The sequence below is a fragment of the Xenopus tropicalis genome, chromosome 2, assembly GCF_000004195.4.
Source record: "Xenopus tropicalis strain Nigerian chromosome 2, UCB_Xtro_10.0, whole genome shotgun sequence".
Taxonomy (NCBI): Eukaryota; Metazoa; Chordata; class Amphibia; order Anura; family Pipidae; genus Xenopus; species Xenopus tropicalis.
Window position 1 is genome coordinate 78319349 of NC_030678.2, and position 21055 is coordinate 78340403.

A 21055-nucleotide genomic window follows, 5' to 3' on the forward strand; every position below is an offset into this window, starting at 1 on the left:
ACCAAAAGAAAAATTTCTACAATAATAGCATTTCGATTGAAAAAGTCAGTTTGTACAAAATACAGGCATTTGTTCTGTGTATAATAAGGCTGTATTTTTCCAGTTATATCAAACTCACAAAAACCTGTTTGTGTGATCTCTGTGCTGTCAAAGGAACAACCTCTCTTCATTCACATTCAGGGAATTGCCTGGCCAGGGCATTCCTCAATTTAAATTTTTATTAATAAACTGAAAGTTGCAGTAAAAGTAAAAACTGTAAAAGATCAGGTGTTCCAAGACCTGTTTATATTAGAAGAATACAAAAGGGAATTATACTAGATCCCAAAGTTGCCTACAATATATTTAATTATATAAGAATGTTGATAATATAAATGATGACTTCTTACCTTTTTGCTCTTACTTACCGTATTCCAAGACTCAACTGGATCCCGCCCAAAATCTGGAGAGACTACTGTGCAACCCCGTGCTACTGCTGAAGTGGCCCCCGTGGAACCTTGTACTGCTACGGAAGTGGCCTCTGTGCAGCCCCATGCTACTGCAGAAGTTGCCCCCATTCAACCCCTTGCTACTGCAGAAGTTTCCCCTGTGCAACACTGTGCTACTGCAGAAGTGGCCCCTGTGCAACCACGTCCTGTCTCTGAAGTAGCCTCAGTGCAGCCATGCCCTGTCTCTGAAGTGGTTCCTGTGCATCCCCGCCATCTGTCTGAAAAGAACTCTGAAAAGTATCGCCCTATGTCTGAAGTGGCCCCTGGTGCTTCCCGTCCGACCTCTGAGGTTGCCCCTCTGCAGAAAGTGTCCAGAGATTTCTCAAAGCAACCCCTTTTACCCCCAAAGAGACCACTTTCCAGCTCCTCTTCAGTTACTCAGGAATCTGTGTTGGGAGGACAAAAACCTGATCCTAGCACCCGACAGCAGAGCTCGGTCCCTGTTCCCACACCAAGGACCATTCACCCCCTTCCATTTTCTAAACAACCACCTGTTCCACCTCCTAAACCTCAGAACCGTAGCAGCAATCCATTAATGGGTAAGTTAAGTCATGGAAAATGTTAACTTCTTTCAGCTTTGTATGTAGACATGGCTGTAAGTTCTCAAGCTTGCCTGGGTTACTGTGTTCTCCATCACTGAGCAATTCAATTTCATTCTTCCTACCTAGAAATGTTTTTGACTGTGTTAAAATCATTGCAGAGTTTTTTACTCTTTAAAAATGTTTCTTTCAGCTGAGTTGAGCTTGGCACTTGGTGGGAGCACATTATCACCTGCTGGCTCTCGTCCTTCCCCACCTATTCCGCCAAAGCGTGTGGTGGTTCCTTCCACAGATGCTGTAAACAACAAAGAAAAAGCCCTTCGCCCTGCCTCTCTTCCTCCTATACCAGCAAATGAAATTTCCATACCATCTCCTCCATCTCCACCAATTTCCTCTCACATTCCAGTGTCTAATCCCCCAGTTCCCATGCTTACGCTTGCACCACCTAATACAGAGGTGGAGAAAGAGCAATCTGCATCCCCTTTACCCCTTCACATCCGCATTCAACAGGCACTGAACAGCCCCCAGCCGCTGCCATTGCTGGATAGTAGCCAGCGAGCGCAGTCCCTGCTTTTTATGCAAAATGAAGTGCCTTCTGAAGAAGGAACAAGAGTGAGGTCTCTTCCTGTTACTATTGAGCTACTCAAAGTGTGAGTATTGCTTTGCCATCCCTTAAATACATCTGCATTCTTTCCTTGCCTTAGTATATTTTCCTGCTTTGTTTTTTTTTTTACTCTCTGATATATCTATATTTTATCTTTCCTACTTACATCAAGTTATTTCTTGGATGCAACATTTTAAATTGCCATGTATTATATTTCCTTTTTTAGGCCTGATGATGATGATGATGATAATAGCCTGGAAGATGAAAGCTTATCTCCAGAATCTTCTGAAAGTCATCCATCAAGGGTTTACATTGGGGATGTACCTTCAGTGACAGTAATACCAAACTATTTACCAACATGTGTACAGGAAGAGGAGGAGGAAGAAGAAGAGGGAGTAAGTGACACTGATTCAGAGGGACCAGTGCTCTACAGAGAAGATGATGAGGAGGAGGAGGAAGAGGAAACAAGTGAGTTAAATGGAATATTAGGACTTGTATAACTATAAGTTGTGATGAAAATACATTTTATGAAAATAATTGTGCCTCAGAAATGCAGTGGCAATCCTTTAGCCAACTCTTTCTTGGTTTACAATAGTAACTGATATAGTTTGATGCAGATGTTGCAAGTAAAGTTGTTCTCTACTTAACAAAATACAGAGTGTCTGGGTGTCCAAAATCATAAAGCTGTTTATGTAATATATAAAAAATAGCTGCATCCTAGTTTTTTTTTTTTTTTTTTTTTTGCATGATTCAGATTTGGCCAGACTGAATCCAAACCCTTAAAATCAATGAGCCTTTAGATCACATGACCATTTTTAATGCTACCTTGTATGTGAATTTTTATTATAAATGGGGCTTATTTGTATCTCTAATAACAAACTTATGACAGCCCAGCAGAGAACCAGAAACTGTATAGGTGAAGAGAGCTAGAATTCCAGTAGTTTTAATGATTTTGGTCTCCCACTGCTCTTTCACATGCTTATCTTTTCCTTCCTTTGCTCTGACTCTTTTTCTGTAACCACTTTTTCTGCTACATCTGTATTATTTTTGTTACATTTTTACTAACTTGTGGCGATACATATCTGACACAAACATTGCACTATGACTCCTAAGACTTGCTAATCATTAGCTTTCATTTTGTTTAGCTCAAAGATGGAGACCTGCCTCTGCTCATGGACTTTGGTGTTTTGTTAAATTTTGGTGGTGGTGGTGGTACTGTTTTCTATGACTTTTTGGGGAAATGGTTTAATAAAGCACATTTTTTAATTTCCCTAAGCAGGCCCATAAGTTCCCTTTTTCAGATCTTCCGATCTGGTTTTACTCTTACACCATTTTTAATTTTTTTATAGCTGCAAATATTCTATAATATACATTCTTTTCTCCTTTTCTTCATATTCCCTTGTTTCCACTTCTTTTTTTCACAATCTCTTCTCTTTATCTTTTCTCCCCTTCACTCTTCTGGTTCCATTATTCTATTGTTTATCAACGTAAAAATATTTTTGTGTTCTTATCTTTACTAAAGTGACAAATACGTACTAGATGACTTTACTGAGAACAGGAGCAAAGCGGTTCCCTCCTTAGTGTGGCTTTCCCAGAACCCCAGAGAGTGTAGCAGGGAGTAACCATGTAGTTGTGATTTAAAGTGGCAGGATGGTTTGCTTTGCAAATGGATAAATGTTTATAAGTTAATGCTTATTCCTAGTCTTCCAATCCCTTGGTCACCTAATATGTCTGCTTCTTTCCAGTGCCTTTATCATTGTGAGAAGCTTGACTAAGGCCTTGGCAGAAATGTATGTTCATGTACATAGTGCTGTTAACATATATTGTTCTGGCAAACGTCTGAAAAACATCTGAAAGGCTTTCTCTGTATAGATATGCGTACATCAGTATGTTAAAAGAATTCTACTACCTGCAGAACAAAACGTTTTTGTGCAGAATAATATACATATATTTTAGAGACAAGGACAGGAGAGAGTTTGCCTACAAACAGAGTTTTCTTTTCATTTTTTTTTTATTAAAGCATGTGTTCTCTCTTCTTTTAGGTTCCTTAGCCAATAAAGTGAAGAGGAAAGATACACTGGCCATGAAACTAAGTGGACGGATGGGACCCCATGATTCCAACCCTGAGTTTCCTCAGCGAAGCCGGGAAGAGTGGAACCAGATCAGACAGCAGATTGGCTCCCAGCTGAACAGAAGATTGAGTCAGAGACCTAGTGCTGAAGAACTGGAGCAGAGAAACATCCTACGTAAGAAAACAGGGGGCCCAGACCTGGCTATTTTTATTAGCACGTAGCTGCTCTGTTGGCTTTCTCGAAAAATAATATCCATTATTATTTATAAGGGATGAATTCTTACGGCAGATTTCTACTGGTCATACTTGGGCCATGGGCAAGCATAGTGGGTTGTTCTGTCTATAGCTATACCAATATAATTACAGTTTGGACACTTTCCAGTAAGCCACACATAGCTATGTTTTATTTTATCTTCCATTCCTAGGATTCTAGTTTTGTGCACAACTATGACAAATGGTCCTTTATAAAAATCATTAAATCATTAATACTAATATGAGAGAGGCTGTATCTCATGGTGCATTGGGCATTTTTTTATCCAGTAGCCAGGCAGCCTTTTGTTTAGTTGTGTGGAATCCACTTGATACTAGCATTCACTGGCTGTTTCCAGTCAAAGTGTACATTTGAGCTTTTTCTGTCTCAAATCCACTTGTTACCACTGGTGACAGGTGGATTCTGTTAAAGTGAATGACAGACTGTTTGGCTATGTTCAGACACTTTCTTCTGGCAGAGAGTATGCCCAATATGCCATGGAGATATTATAATCCTATGCTTGTATTTTTTCTTCCCTATTCACTTTTCTTGTATAAACAGTAAAAGGCATACATGACGTTCCTCCACTGGTATTTTTCCACAAGTTAAGAAATGCTAGCGGCCACCTAATCTGCCTTCTAGCATTTACTTTACATGCATCCACCTGTCACTGCCCACTGCAAAATCTGCCCTTAGTGTCAGGCAGATTTGAGTAAAGTGAATAGGTGGAGACAAAGGGAGCATTAGGTATATCCTGTTTTTCTTCCACCAGTGTAGGATCCCCCACATAATATTATATAACTTATATCACAAACTTAATGAATAAGGGAAATTCAGAACGCTGTCTTTTGCTGGTGTCACTGGCTCAGCTTGCTTTTTTTTTTATTGTTGCCTAACAATCTACTGTCTGTCTAGATAGCTGTCTCCATTTATTTTGTCACTTTATGGGACTACTGTTGTGTAAAAATCCATTAAAATCAGCTGGAAAGAGGCAGGAAGGGTGTAGAGGGGCATGGCCAGCCACACAATACTGTTCTAAATACAGCGGGAACTGAGAGCTGTAGACTCATAGGCCTTGATTAATGAAAGGTATCTAGGCAGTAATGTTTAGCCCACCGTAGAAAATTAAAGCATATGTTGTTTTTGCAGAAAAAAATGAAGCAGACCGTCTGGCAGAGAAAAAGGAGATTAAGAGACGCCTAACACGCAAGGTACTTTAATTATGAATGTGTGTATTTTTTTTTTTTATAAATGGCATTTTGTTGCTGTATCTAATAGAAATAGACACTGGAAATAATGATGTATTTTCAATGTACTTTTCTAGTTACAGTATGATTCTACCTTACATACAGATGCTCTTCCACCATTTATATGCTATATACATTGGGTGCAGTCACTGATAACACTTCTATTTTTTTTTGCCTACCCATCACTCATTTGTGTCCTGTAGCAGGTTAGGTACCCACAAGTTACCCACCAAAAAGTGGTTAAGCTACCAGTTGTGGGTAGGACTTGCTATTTCCGGTATAGGTGCTGGTCAGGTTGTGGGTCTCTGTATAAGCCATTTTTTTCCTTTAAACACCCCGCCCTCCTCCCCAAGGTCATCTTTTCCCATGAAATGTAATTTAGCCCAGAGTTTTTCACACCTTTACCCTTTGCTGCATTTATAAAAATAAAGTAGGCAGGGGTGTTAGAGTAAAGGGCAAAGACCCAGTGGCTGCTTGCAGGCTCAATGGTGCCCTTTTTTTTTGTGAGGGCCCAGTTATGCTACTGAAAGCAGGCATGCCATAACTTTAGAAAAATATGAGCAGAACAGCAATAAGAACATTTTATTTTAAATGTAAAACACATTTTATCAAGGGACAAACAAACCACTAAAACACATATCAGCTGTAGAGGCACAGTTAATAAAATTAAAAGATGCATACTGTAAAGGAAAAGAGAAATATTTCTATAAAGGGCCCTTCCATTAAAATAGATTTGAGTACTCTTTATATTTGCCTTGCTGTGATTCCTTATGGCAGAAACTTCTGCAGTGCTTCAAAGTAAAAAAGGTGGCAGTTTGCACGGGGCTCTATTTGTAGTGTGTAGGGTGCTGCAAATCATTGTTTGTGGGGTTACATTGTGCAACTGCAGTTAGCTATGTGCTGATGCAGCTTTTCCATCTGGAAGGTTTCCTGAATGCTACTGTGTGGCTTTCAGGAAAGTGTTTACCTTAATTACTGAAGTGAATAGACGTTATTGGGCCCTCACAAAATCATTTTAGCCCCCTAAAGTTTGGCAATAAGACGTTTTTTTAAACATATATTATAACTCTTTATCTCTCAGTGACCCACTGGGCCACCTATACATCCTGGGTCTCCACCAGTCATATGTCTGCTTCCTTTATATTTACCCCCTGATATTGATATTATGGCCAGTGCTTGGCAACAACCAGAACAATAATGACTGCACCAAAGGCTAAAACATTAATTGTGAGCATTCTAGTGACATAATTACTGATGCCATGGGTGGATTTTCCCTCACTCAGCCTTCACATTCCATCATGCCAAGCCCTACACCCTTCTACTCAGTGGAGCTGGCTAGAGGCAGGGCATCTTGGTTATGAGTGTGACTGACAGGGCACTGTTAAACCCTGGTTATAGTATCAGCCATAGAGCATGTACAGACTGCTGTGTTTTAATAACCCCACGAGTAACAGGAAGTACAAATCAAACCAAGTTCTTCAGATACAGACTCTTTTTTGTAACTTAGGTCCAGTTTTAAAGATATTTGAAATTCTAGTCTTGTGAGACAGGTATGGATAGTTACTTTACTGTTCTGTTCATAGCAGTAGATTAATTTATTTATTTTAACTGACTGAGATAGAGCTTTCTTTCTTGTCACCTGATCCTAATGCATACTAAGGTGTTGCCAAGATCCTATATTATGGATCAGCACGTGTGAGCCTTATAGTGCATTGTATGTCCGTATCTAAGGCTAAGCTTAAATTACATAGTGAGATAGATTTGAAAAATCTCATTGTATAAACATTAGGCTGTTTATTGGCCAACCTTTTGGCCACTCGTAATCTGTTCCAGCTAGAACTGCTGTGGCAGTGATGCTCTGTCAGAAATATCCTAAGTAAGAGTTCACTAAGTATTATTACCTAGATATAAAAGAATAAGGATTTATTTTGTACTACTTTGTTATTAATGGAGGTGACATTAAGGAGCTGTGATAGTCTTGTTTCTGGGCTTTTCAGAGACACACAGAGCAAGGATATTTTACTTTGTTAAATTACATCTTCTGTACTTATTTGAACCCCAATATATGAGTGTTTCTTCTCTCTGTAGAATGAATTCCTCAGGTAACCATTTCTACAATCCTTTTTGTGTGTTTGCACACCTCCAGAATTTAATTTGACACTTGAATCCTGAGTACATTTTTTTCACTGTAATATTAATGAGGCTGCAGAATGTGTTCTGTCAAAAGATTACATCTGGTCTAATAGAGAATGGCACATGGAAACAATAAGCAGATTTGTGTCATTAATCATTTAAATGACTTTAAAGTTGTGAGCATCTACATCACAGCATGCTGTTTAGGGGACATCAGTACAACTTAGTTGGGGTGATATGAACCTGTAGGAATTCAGAGCACTGTAAGTCCTTAAAGGAGAAGGAAAGGCTAAGTCACTTGGGGGTGCTAAAATGTTAGTTACCCTCAAGTGACTTTAATCGCTTACCTCGTACCCCAGACTGGTGCCCCTGTTAGGAGAAAACAGCACCAGCCCGGGGTACCTGTAGCTGAGCGCTTCCTCCTTCCGGCTTCGTTTCGCTGCGACTAACACAATAGGCGCATGCGCAGTAGAGTGAAAAGCCGACTTCTCTGTTAAAGTTCGGCTTTTCACTCTACTGCGCATGCGCACATGAAGCAGGAAGGAGGAAGCGCTGCAGCTACCCCGGGCTGGTGCTCTTCTCTCCTCTCCGTACAGGGGCACCAGCCCGGGGTAAAAGGTATGTGATTCAAGTCACTTGGGGGTGCCTAACATTTTGGCATCCCCAAGTGACTTTGCCTTTCCTTCTCCTTTAATAAACATAATGGCACCTTTATTATTGTGTGATGCTTGTCTTCTTACCATTTCACCAGGTCTCTGCTGCATCAAGGTTTTGTGGTTTTTGTGTCCGTGCACAATCCGTGTATGGAGGTAGAGATGTTTGTTGTTTCGTCTTTTATAAGAGAAGGTTTTGTTAGTGTTTCCATCAAACTCACGTATTTGGCCTGGAGTACAGTGTTTGGATTTTAAGGGTCATGTGGAGCCACTGGCTTATGTAAGCAATCTGTGCTGCTAGTTAGTATAGGAAGATGCTGGTTAAGGGCCTCTGCTGTCTTATGGGGCAATTAGTGTTCTGGTGTTTAAAAAAAAAAAAAAAAAAATAGCTGCACTTTCATTGTCTGGATAATGTTTTTAATAGTCTCTAAAAAGCCTCCACCCTTTTTACAAAACTTTGTTGCTTTGTGGAATATGTTGAGATATTTAGGTAAGAATATCATTTTTGTACATGTATTACCACAAGCTGAAAGGCAGGTTTATCCAGGCCATCCAAGTACTCTAAAGTATTAAATAATTGGAAGTCGGTCCATGGGAAACATATTGCATTTGGCTTCTGAATCCTGTAAAGGAACCAAATTGCTCATTAGCAGGGCTTGTTAACATAATGGACCAGCGACTGTAAGGTACTGGATTGGCAATCCGTTTTATGTGATTTGAAATTGAAGGTTAATCGTGATATGTTATGTTATGAAGATAATAATTTAAAGGTTTAATACATTTGTGGGGGTAGGGACATGATTATATTTATTTTACCTATTTAAAATAGCTGCTAATATTTCCTATGTTCCTTTAGGGCTATAGCATACAGTGTGATTCCAGACTATTGCTATTTATTTGTTTAAAGGCAATTGCCTGGACCTGTTGATGCACTCAAGGATCAAGCATTTGTTGTTTGAATACTATGAAGCACCAAGCAGCCCAAAAGTCAGACTGTATAGATAACATGCATTTCAATCCATCCATTTTTATATTTTTGTCTTCTTGTTTTTTAGCTCAGTCAAAGGCCAACGGTTGCAGAGCTGGTGGAAAGAAAGATACTTCGTTTTAATGAGTATGTGGAGGTAACTGATGCTCATGACTATGATAGAAGAGCAGACAAACCTTGGACCAGACTAACCCCTGCTGATAAGGTGATTTGACCATATAATGAACTATCAGCTTAATAAAATAAGGCATACTTTTATTTGTAAAAGGTTCTCTTATACCCTGTCTCCCTCATACAGTAACTGCTCACTGCATTTCTAATGAAAGTTCTGAATCTTATTTCTAATATTTCCTCTAACTTACTCTAGAAAAGTGAGGGCCGTACACATCTTAAGGCTAATGGCACACAAGATATGCACATAAAGCCTATGATTGACTTGAACATTGCTCATCTGTCTCTGCTCGTACAAACGGATTTTGGTCCTTAAATGGACATGTTTTTGGACCAATATCCAACAGTATCTGTTGTAATAGAAGGTTGTCATTCAGGCTAATGGCAGGCTAAATGGACAGTGACGTTTCTACCTGCAGAAAAAAGTTTGCTGTGCCCCTTACCCTTAAGCAGCAACACCACAAACCTACCCTTATAAGCAATTTGCTATCTAAATGAGTAATCATCTTTGCAGTATGTCGGTGAAGGCATCCTGTGCCGTTAGTGATTCTATCCCTTCAATATCAGCTACCTGAGTGGCATTACAGTGCCATGGAAAATGTAACATAAATTAAACTGCGCCTCCACTTCCGGCCCCCTTGTAATCTTTTTTTCTTTTTAAATTCTGGGCCAAGAACATAGATTGGCCTTTAGAGCACATGCTCCAGCTCACTCCTCAGAATAGTTGAAGTTGGGATTAGATGTGATGTGACCAAACATGTCTGGCTTCAACCCAGCTGTACTGTTCTGCTTTCAACTAAGTGAAACCAGCAGTTACGTTTGGGGAGGTAATGGTGATCTAATTGAAGAGGGAGCTGGTGGTCCAGGGGGGCCCAAATGCTTAGTTTACAATAGTCTGTGAAGATAATCAGGGCTTATTTGTTATGACTCTATAGCATGATAATCCTCCTTAAGGTGGCCATACACGCACCGATATTATCGTACGAAACCTCGTTTCGTACGATAATCGGTGCGTGTATGGCATGTCAGCGAGCCGACCGATATCGCAGGAAGCTGCTGAAATCGGTCGGCTCGCCGATCGGCCAAGTTTGAAAATTTTGATCGGGCGCCATAGAAGGCGCCTGACCAAAATTCTCCCTTCAGAGCTGAATCGGCAGAAGGAGGTAGAAATCCTATTGTTTCTACCTCCTTACCTGCCGATTCAGCCCTGAATGGTGTGTGGCGGATCTGACGATGTTTCGTGCGACCGACGGTCGTACGAAACATCGTGAGATCGTCACGTGTATGGCCAGCTTTACTCTTAAAATAGGTAAACCCATACAGATAACCCCCCCCATGCTCTGAAGAGCCTTTCCATGTGACTGCACCTGGAGGCACTCAGTCGGCCCGGGCGCAGACACAGTGGATTTCGGCACCAGAAATGCATGCTCTATATCCACAGTATCCAACAGTTCACATTAATAGAACAATCTTTGCCATATATATAGTGCAGAAGAAGGGCTTATTTAAGAGGTATAAAAATTAGCTTTTACAGTGGCCTGTTTACTTTTTTTTTATGATAATGGTTTTCTAACACACTGAGAGCATTGTTGGTGGTTTGAAATGATTTGGACATTGAAGGTGAACAACCCCTTTAAGCATTAAAGGCACCCCTCTGTCCAATTTTTGGCTGATGTAACCTAACAGGTATGTGTGCCAAATGTTTGTGTGTTAGTTGATATGTGTCAGAGGAGCAGGGCTGTGTTTGAAAATTCTATTGTATATATTAAAGAAAACCTCTTTCTGGATTTGTTTTCTGAAAGTGAAAGCGTTTGTTCAGCTTTCTGGTTCTGTATTTCATATTAGTGCTCCTGAAACTACTCTCTGCTGTGTCCAGTATGATGTGACCTCTGCCTTCTGTGCTTATTCCATTTCATCTTGTTTCTTTTACCCACCTTTAATATAAACCACGCTGTTCTATCTTTCAGGCTGCAATTCGCAAGGAGCTAAATGAGTTCAAGAGCACAGAGATGGCTGTTCATGAGGAAAGCAAGCATTTCACACGGTGAGCCTTCATGCAAGTCCCCCACTGTGCACATTGCCTCATTTTGTTTAAAAACAAACCTAATTTCTGTATTCTTTCCATATCTAGGTTCCATCGACCTTAGTCTGCTGCACTGGGAGGGGGATCAAAGGAGTATTAGAGCAAAAAGCACTTATGTACCCCTCAAGCTGTGCCAACGCCAAGCCTGCCCTCCCACTGACTTACCTCATTTCTGCATTCTGAACCTTAGATGCCTGGCGGAGTATCTGATTAGAACTGCTGGAGACTCCATTAATTGTTGCCTTTTATTCCCTTTGTGTATATTGGCTGTATCTGTAAAAGTTGTAAAATTGGAAGAATCATTCCTTTTAGTTGTGGGCATCAGTTAATCATTTATTCCATATGTTATATGGATATCACATTCCTCCTCTTGTTTTCTATGGTTTCCCAAGGTGCCTTATTGCAGATATCCTGAGGGTTAGGGCTGGTCCTCCCTCCTTTCTTTTTAAAACTCACTACATTTTGAAATGTCACGAAGACCAGAAGACACTTCTTGGATGTGACAAGGTTTCCATTGCCTCCTTTTCTAGGGCTTGCCATTTTTCAGGATACATCTCAGGGAATGAAGGCTTGCAAATCATGGTTATTTGGTTAATTCTACAGTGGGCTGCTTAAAGAATATATACCCCAAGCCCATCAAAATGTCTTGTAAATACCTAACATTGGGTAGTTCCAGCAACCCAACTAATTAAAGAATTAACTGATAATGATATACTCTAAAAATAGGACTTCCTCCACTGTAATATCACACTACGGATTCTTCTGTGTTGGTACTGTAGCATTGTACAAATGTAAAAGAATGGGCCACCAATGGTGGGAGGCATTGGTGCAGTTGGTTCCCTATAAGCCTTTGTTAAACCTTTATATGTTTCTTGCATGTAATGGAGGCAACAAAGGCGAAAAATTAAGCCTTAATCATCACTTTAATGTGCTTTATTAACCTGTTCACTGGATGGAATGAATGAGATATTATATATCTGTATAAATACAGGTCTCCTCCTGACATAACCAAGTGACAAACACAACTGGAAAATTCTGCCCAAATTTGTACATATACTTGGATTTGAACTGAGTATGTATATGTTTGACTAGATCTGAATTTTAATCCATAAAATAAAAATATTATTTTAGTGATAATGTTGACAATATGGTTTTCTTCTAAATGTGTTCCATATAGTGATAGAGTTCTTGCTATCCCTTCTCTTTCCCACTTTTCTCGTGCCCTTCTCCCCCCCCCCTTTTTTTTTTTTTTAAAAAAACACAAACTACCATCTCTCTTCTCGTTTTCCCTTTTTTCTACTCTTCTACTCTGGTCTTTCCCATTAATCTTTTTGTTTTTCTTACCCCATTAACTTTTTTTCCTCTTTGTCTCACTTTACTATTTCAGGGTATGCCATCTTTCTTTCCTTTGGCTTTGGCTCTTGTTTTTACTAGCTGAAAGAGCAAGAGAGTGGATATGGAGGGAGTCCAAGATTTGGCCTGGACCCTTTTTGCTTTTAGCACTGTAAAGTGAAGCCTAAGAGTTTACAATTGATGCAGTTTTTTGTGGTGTTATTTTTCTCAAACTATGGTTCAAATTTGGCAAAAACGTTTGTGGAGCATTAGGTATTAATGGATGAATTGCTATAGGCTGCTGCAAATGGCCAAATGCACAGGGAAGTCCAGAGAACATCCAGAGTGCAAAATTTTAGACTAGTGTTTCTAGATGCATTTTTCAGTCATTTGTATCTTTATTTATACCATAATTTTACTCTGCCTCCCTTCAGATTTCTGGCACAGATTGCAAACTAGGAGCATGCACTCTGTATGTAATATATGTGCACACATGCCACCTACCTTATTCAAATGCAGACCACATTTTGCTTGCATATACAGTTTGCTGGAAGTGAGCACTATGGGTTGGCACTTAGTTCCTTGAGTGTTAATGTCATAGATTTACAGTCTTTGGCATCAAAGGGGTTAATATATTCAGCTACTGGCTGCAACAATTGTTCCACTATAAATATCTGTTTGAACCCACATGCAGATGGATGTCTGGCTAGCTAGCATGATTTACATGTCACTGGCCCATGGGTAGTCTGTGTTATGTTTAATAGGAAATCTGATGCACAAAAGGAAATGTTTCATTTGTTATGAAAGCCTAATCTCATATATTTATTCCCGATAGGCTCCTGAATGCGTTTAGGCTTGTGTCACAAGGCATTTTGCAGTGTCAAAATATTAGGAATTGTCACAGACTTATTTCCATTATAGTCAGTGGTAATGCCTAACTATGGCATATGGATATGATTTCATCTGACAGACTGTTTCAGGCTTTATCAGTTTCTTTTGGCTCTACAAACAGATATTTTTAATAGGTTTAGTGTTCCTTTAAGGAATTTCTGCACAGAATTAGCTTAGTACCTCTTGCTGCTTCCTGTTGGCAGCTTTTCAGTCCCTGAGCTTCTTTTAATGTTGAATCAAAAGGGCAGAAACATTGTTAGGGTGTGGTGTAAAACCTGCAGCTCAAGGGAAAACAACTGAATGGCGCCATGATATTGTTGCTGTGGTTGAACTCTAGGCAGTGTGCCCTTGAAGAACCAGAAACTAACAGAAGCTGATCAAAAATAAAAGAAAACTGTAATTTTACAAATGCTGAATGTGATGAATTCCTCTTAGCTATATAGAGTCAGGGACTATAGAAATACAGAATGGATTGCAGTGGATATGTACCTGGCAACAGTAATTTTCAAACTGAGGATCTATCCCACTAGGGGGACCCCACAACAGTAGAAGTGACCGGCACACAAAGATCAAACAGGGTAAAATCTCAGGGGCAGTGCCTATTTACCATCATGGATATTCATGAAACCATAGAGTGACAAATACCATGTTTTCATATTTTAACCTTGCTTTTATAAGGTAAGGGGACCCACAACCCAAGTCTGAATACCCCTGCTTGAGTATATTCATCAGAACTGTTATTGGCACGGTGGTTATAATAATTCTCTTCAAAGGGAATATAAATGTTTCCTCACACAGCTCTTACACCTCTCTGCAAGCTGCTGCCTGTCTGTATCTGCTCATGTTGCCAATAAAACCTTGCCATGGTACACATTCAAACATGTAAATACATTTCTGGTGCCATATTTATTTTAAGTGCAAATTGCAAAAGGGCTCATTAGGGTGACTGGAGGAAATGTTATTCTTGTGCATATTAACCCTCCTCCCTGCAACATTTTGGACAAATATGAATGATGACAGTACACTCTGCAGCATGTTTATGCTGAAATTGTTAGTGTCTCCAATCTAGGCCACTAAAAGGTTTAATTGTCTACTTTACACTAGAAACATAATGAAAGGACCCCAAGTTGTCTGAAGTGCAACCAGGCTCAGACACCCTGTTTCATTACAGAAGAGAGTCTGTGCTAGAACTCTGCATCAGAACCTGGCAGGCCGAGGAATAGTTGCAAATCTTCCTTATGAATTTTGTCATATTGAGACATACCCTTAAATCCATATGCCTTCTCCCCTGTGGATAGCACAGCAACCCCCAGCATATAATTACACACCTTAGGGACTATATAATGGCTATTTCCAACTGCTAACAAACTCCCAGGACAAACCCCTGCCAGGTTCACCTCCCACAGGCAGCATAGGGCAGGCAGAGTACTGACTGTGTGTGCCTCAATTTGCCTGCCCTACTCTGCCTGCCTGTGTGTGCGCCATATTCTGCCTGTCCTTTAACATAATCCAAGAAATCTTACTGGACTGTGGAGAGAGAGGGTGGAATCAACAGACTGTGGCAACCAAACCATATAGGTGGCCTCCCTCAATCCCACTCTTGCCATAGTATCGAGTAAATATGCAAGACAAAATTTTGGAAAGTGTAACAAATATAAAAATAAAATCTATGGAGCTATAAAAAAAAAAAAAAGTTGGTCTGACTTAAAATCCCAGGATGCCTTCTCCATATACAAAGACTACTTCATTTGGCAATATGCCCTACTGTGTCTCCTCTTATATTAAATGACAGAACATGATCTCACTGTCTCCATGGTATGATGCCACAAACTCAGCTATGTAGGGATGTGATACAATGACTTAATGACTCCTAAAAAAAGATCAAATGGATGGAGCTTTTTCCTAGTAAAATTACCTTTATCTGGAGTAGAAGATGCGTAATGCGTGAGGTTAGGAAACCTGTATTGCCGTGATGTCAAATCTGGTTAGCACCAGGATATGTATACATAAGGGCAGATTTATTGAAGCTCTGCGTTTTCTTTTTCAGTTTTTCTCACCAGTAATTAAAATTAAGTTTTTAAATTAAAAAAGAGAGATTTTATTAAATGTATCATTCTTTTATAGAATGTGTTTGCCCCATATGATTTAATGTTGGAGTACGCTTTTTGGTGAAATAATGGGAAATAGTTAGCAAATGGTTAAAGGGGCTGTTCACCTTTGTACAACATTCACAAATCTAACAGTTTATATTAATAGAACAATCTTTGCCATATATATAGTTATCAAAAAATGTGCAGCTACATAGAAATTCACCTCAGAATCATTCCTCTGCTGATCCTTCACCTCTGCTGGGGGGGGTGCTGCAAATAGGAAGAAACGTAATGGCAAAGCCTGGACATGGTGGTATAAGCATATAGGAAGTTCTTAGTGTATCTTAGTGTAAAATAGGCCACTCCCATCCCTTCAAAAAGCTGATAAAAGAGACAGAAGAAGGACTGATTTAACAGATATAAAAAGTAGCTTTTACAGTAGCCTTTTTACTTTTTTTAAATGGAAGATGGGTTTTCTGACACACTGAGAGCATTGTTGGTGGTTTTATAAGAGTAGGTGAAACATTGAAGGTGAAAAACCCCTTTAAAATGTGTTTGGATTTGGCAAAAGGATTGTGAAAAATAATCACCCTTTGGCACAATGGCATAGTGCCTTTCAGTACTGGGGCACTATCTTCAAGGAGTCTGTATATTCTCCCCATATCTGTGTGGGTTTCCTCCCTCACTCCAATAACAAACAGGAAGGTTAATTGGCTCTTTATTAAACTGCCCATAGTGTGTGTGAGAACAGTGTCGGACTGGCCCACTAGGATACCAGGAAAACTCCCGGTGGGCCCAGGTGTCAGTGGGCCCTCCTGCTCTTGCCCATTTGGCTTCATGGTCATTCCCTATTTCTAAATGGGAATAAAGAGGAGAAATAGATGGAAGGATAGATGCTAGCATGTAAATAAAATAGACTAGGAGAATAAAGAGTTTGGGTCAGGAAAGGAGGAAAAATAGTTTTGAGAGTGGGCCTAGGGTCTAAGGTTTTGTGGTGGGCCCCTGAGGTCCCAGTCTGACACTGTGTGTGAATGTAATAGGGACTTGTAAGCTCCACTAGGACAGGGACTGATGTGCATGATGTATAGTCTCTATAAAGTGCTATAAACATAATGCATAAACATGTTGGCACAACATAAATTAGGCTAATAATAAATCTGACACAGAGAATATGATTGCACCAGTAAGGTGTCTGTGGTGTATTGGCAGATCGGTAACACTAGATGGTGCTATTCCACTGTTATTGAATAATGGCACCAGATGGCGCTATGTGTCATGTAGAGCAGTGCTGCCCAGGGTTTGTAGATTTACTGTTCTAAACCTGTTTTACTACACATTCTCAGGCCAGTTTTGAAACGATGAAGTCATACCTACAAGTTTAATGAGTTCCAGTTGGCTGGTGCTGGCGATAGGTCTCACGGAGAAGAGGTGCAGCCTCAGTGTGCTACATTCCCAGATTAATTTACTGCAAAAGAACAATATACTGTTTGCCCCTTGTACCAAGTTGTACATACCAGATTGTCAGCTCTTTGGGGCAGGGAGGTATTATGTGTGCTACTATTTACTGTGCATTCCCATTTGTGGTGGTGGTGGTGGTGTACCATTCAATAACTGAGTACCTAGCTGTATAGAAATATAAATAAAGACCTAATGCCAAGTGCATATATAATCATAAATATATATGCACATGAAAACTATAGCTGGGCACACACAAGGTGACTGGGTACCCAATGGATTGGGCCATTGGAAGCTAATCTACCATTATTCCCTTCTGGGGCTTATTGCCAGGAGTAGGCAAATGCATTTCTATTGGAGAAGGGAGTTACAGTGGCCATACACTAAGAGCTGCTTGTTTGGCACCAATGAGCAGATCTTTCCACCAATATGCCTGCCAGAGTGAGTACTGAATTAAGGTGGCCATACACGCACCGATATTATCGTACGAAACCTCGTTTCGTACGATAATCGGTGCGTGTATGGTATGTCGGCGAGTCGACCGATATCGCAGGAACCTGCTGATATCGGACGACTCACCGATCGGACCAGTTGGAAAATTTTGATCGGGCGCCATAGAAGGCGCCTGACCAAAATTCTCCCTTCAGATCTGAATCGGCAGAAGGAGGTAGAAATCCTATTGTTTCTACCTCCTTACCTGCCGATTCAGCCCTGAATGGTGTGTGGCGGATCTTACGATGTTTCGTTCGACCGATGGTCGTACGAAACATCGTTAGATCGCCACGTGTATGGCCACCTTTAATGAGCCAATGCAGTCCCTGATCTGACAGGAAAATCCACATGCCTGATCGAGATCTGGACAATTTTAGGCCAGATATTGGTTGGGTAGGCCCGTTGGGTATACCCATACATTGGCAGATATACTAGGCCCCCCTTTGATCTTATTGTTGGGCTGACGACCAAATGATCAGATTAGCCCAACTGACTCACCACGTGAGAATCAGGCAAAAAGCTGCTCATTTGACAATGTAGCAGTCTTAAAGATGTTTCCTATACAGCAGGGATCCCCAACCTTTTTTTTACCCGTGAGCCACATTTAGGTGTAAAAACACTTGGGGAGCAACACGAGCATGAAACATGTACCTGGGGGTGCCAAATAAGGACTGTTATTGACTATTTGGCAGCCCCTATGTGGACTGCCAGCCTATAGGAGACTCTGTTTGGCAGTACACCTGGTTTTATGCAACCAAAACTTGCCCCCAAGCCAAGAATTCAAAAATAAGCACTTGCTTTGAGGCCACTGAGAGCAACATCCAAAGGGTTGGAGAGCAACATGTTGCTCACAAGCCACTGGTTGGGGATCACTGCTATACAGCGTTGGATTTCTGGGCGCCCCGAGGCCACCCCCATTCGCCCCCCCATGCAGGTTCGCCAGCCCCCCTTGCGCACTTGCACATTTGCACGAGCGTACATTTCAAATCATATGGAGCAGTGGGGAGAGGTCCCCATTGCTCCGTATGGGAGCAAAATTTCGGGGCGGCATGCTGCCCCTAAATTTTTGCCGCCCTAGGCCCGGCCCTTTGTGTCCTCGCCACAAATCTGGGCCTGTTCCTAGATACACCAGATTATCTTGGTAGGAAACCCTATCAGTTTGGAAGGCAATGCATAGGGCCCTCAACCACATGCTTCTCCTAGAGCCCAGTACAGCGAGAAACCAGTGAGAATGGAGTTACTGGCAGATGTGACTTTTGGCAATAAACATGCATCTTTGCCTCAGGAACAAATCTTAGATTGAAAACGGAATCGAAATGTACTTGTTGAGCCTGAATAATTGTGTGCACAGTGCATGCTATAATAGTCTGTTATATTATAAAACATACAGTACAGATATTAGAAGTCTCACACAAAACTTGAGGCCAAGTGTCTTATACAGGTCACAGAACTGTGAATTCTAAAATCCCCAAACTGTGCAATAGGTGGTCCATCATTGCACAAGCAGGAGTCATGTCAGGGGTCTGAACTACTGCAAAAAGGGTGGAGCTTCCAGGGTCATAATAATGGATAGGCAGAAGAGGCACCTGCCTAGGCCGCCATGATGAGGGGGGGGGGGCGGCGGCAATACATAGGCACATTCTTCTGCAGCCTCTGATTCTGCTATCAGTTTCAGATGGGTGTGCAGCAAGGAAGTAGCAACAGCAGAAATATTGTGGCGGAAGAAAGGGTGAGTTGCCAAGCAGGACAACTTTATTATACACAGTGCAGGGCCAAGCCCACTGGGCGCCCTAGGCAACCTGATCGGCTTGGCCCTCCCCAACCAGACTCCCCTACCATATGTGCGCACGCACGCATGCGCAAATGAGCGCACCATGCACACACACAGGGTGGCAGTGGAGGGAAAGGGTCCGGAACTAGAGGTAGGTAAAAGTATAGGTACCTGCCTGGCACCCACCACTGTTGTGCCCTAGGCAGGTGCCTCTTCTGCCTACCTGGCATTTCAAGTACACAGAGGCCCAAACAGCCCCCCAACAGCCCAATAAAGAGTGACTGTCTGTGGCATCTTACAGCAACCCCTCTGGCATTTGCCCAAATCCACAGATTGCCAGTCCAGGCCTAATTTCCATCAATGCTGCTTTTCAAATGCAGGGGAGCACCTTAGGAACCGTGCTCACAGAACAAAAAAAGAAAAAAAATCTTTTACAAGTATAACTAATCCCATGTAAATGCCCTTCATAACTAAATAATAAAAATAAAAGTAACTCATGAACCTTGTGTTTGTGTAAGACTGCAACATGGAGTGCCAGATACTGGCAAACTATTGTGCATGTGCTCCCTCTTAGTATAAGAGCATAAGAGCAAGAAGTGTAACTAATAGCAGCAGTCACTGGGTCTCCTGTATGGTTCCTGTAAGTTTCTAGCTCCCCCACCAGCGCTTAGATCAGAGAGAGAGAGAGATAGATAGATGATAGATAGATAGATATCTGCTATGAGATTTGCTACGAGGCAGCAGCGCCCCTTAGGGCGAGGTTACACAAAGCATAGATCTGTTTCTCTCACCCATGCGTTTTTCCGTCAGGCTGAGAGAAGTGGAGATGCGTAGGTCTGCTTGTGAAATGCAAAAGAAGGCATTTTTGGGCAGACCTATGCTCAGCTCTGCCGTGTGTGGCTGCTCTGAAGCAGATTCTGTAGTCTTAAGTGCAGGCACACAGGCAGTGCCGGGCCAAGCCAGCTGGGTGCCCTAGGAAACCAGGCCGGCCTGCCCCCTTAGTGTGTGCATGCACGCATTCGCAAGCGAGCGCATGATGCACGCACATGGGGCTGCGGGGTGGCTGGGGCTGCTGGAGGGGGGGTAATGTAGTGGTGGGAAATTGCCCAAAACTAGTGGTAGGTGAAAGAAGAGTTACCTGCCTGGCACACCTCCAGCATTGCACCCAAGGCAGGCGCCTCTTCTGCCTACCCCTAGTTTTGGCCCTGCACGTGGGTAGCATAGGAAAGTGGATCCACTTTTCTCAGCATGGCGGAAGAAACGCTGAAGAGAAGCAGATCTATGCTTCTTGTGACCTCATCCAAAGTTACCAGGGGTGGAAACAAGCTACTCCTAGTAACTACAAGAGCCGAAATTCTGGTTTTTAAATCAGAATTACAGCTCTTATAGCACAGAGAGTGGCCCTTCCTCAGCTTCCTCCATAGCAAAAAATCTATATGTGCAGGAATGGGGGGCTCAGGGGGCTGCATCCCCCAGGCCGCTTCAAGGTGGCACTAGGGGCTAAGAAGCCCCTGGACCCCTGGATGGATATAAAAATGACAGATGATAGATAGTTAGATAGATGATAGATAGATAGATAGATAGATAGATAGATAGATAGATAGATAGATGATAGGTAGATAGATGATAGATAGATGATAGATAGATAGATAGATAGATAGATAGATAGATAGATAGATAGATAGATAGATGATAGATAGATAGATAGATAGATAGATAGATAGATGATAGATAGATTGATAGAATTATAGATGATAGATAGATAGATCCGAATAGATTAGATAGATAGATAGATAGATA

General features: G+C 41.3%; 1 protein-coding gene across 6 annotated transcripts in view; it reads left to right on the forward strand.

Annotated features, from left to right (window-relative positions):
- phactr4 (phosphatase and actin regulator 4) overlaps window positions 1-12361 on the forward strand; it is a 37607-nt gene extending 25246 nt beyond the window's left edge. For 5 of the 6 annotated variants that reach the window (XM_012956474.2, XM_012956477.2, XM_031895687.1 and 2 more), the window contains 8 exons: window positions 416-1024; window positions 1218-1674; window positions 1855-2096; window positions 3671-3874; window positions 5099-5160; window positions 9038-9175; window positions 11109-11185; window positions 11273-12361. In XM_012956474.2, coding sequence (XP_012811928.2) covers window positions 416-1024; window positions 1218-1674; window positions 1855-2096; window positions 3671-3874; window positions 5099-5160; window positions 9038-9175; window positions 11109-11185; window positions 11273-11288 — 1805 coding nt within the window. In that variant the 3' untranslated portion in view covers window positions 11289-12361. The remainder of the gene's footprint in view (window positions 1-415; window positions 1025-1217; window positions 1675-1854; window positions 2097-3670; window positions 3875-5098; window positions 5161-9037; window positions 9176-11108; window positions 11186-11272) is intronic. The other variant, NM_001126794.1, reaches the window with a different exon arrangement.
- Window positions 12362-21055: the final 8694 nt, after the last annotated feature.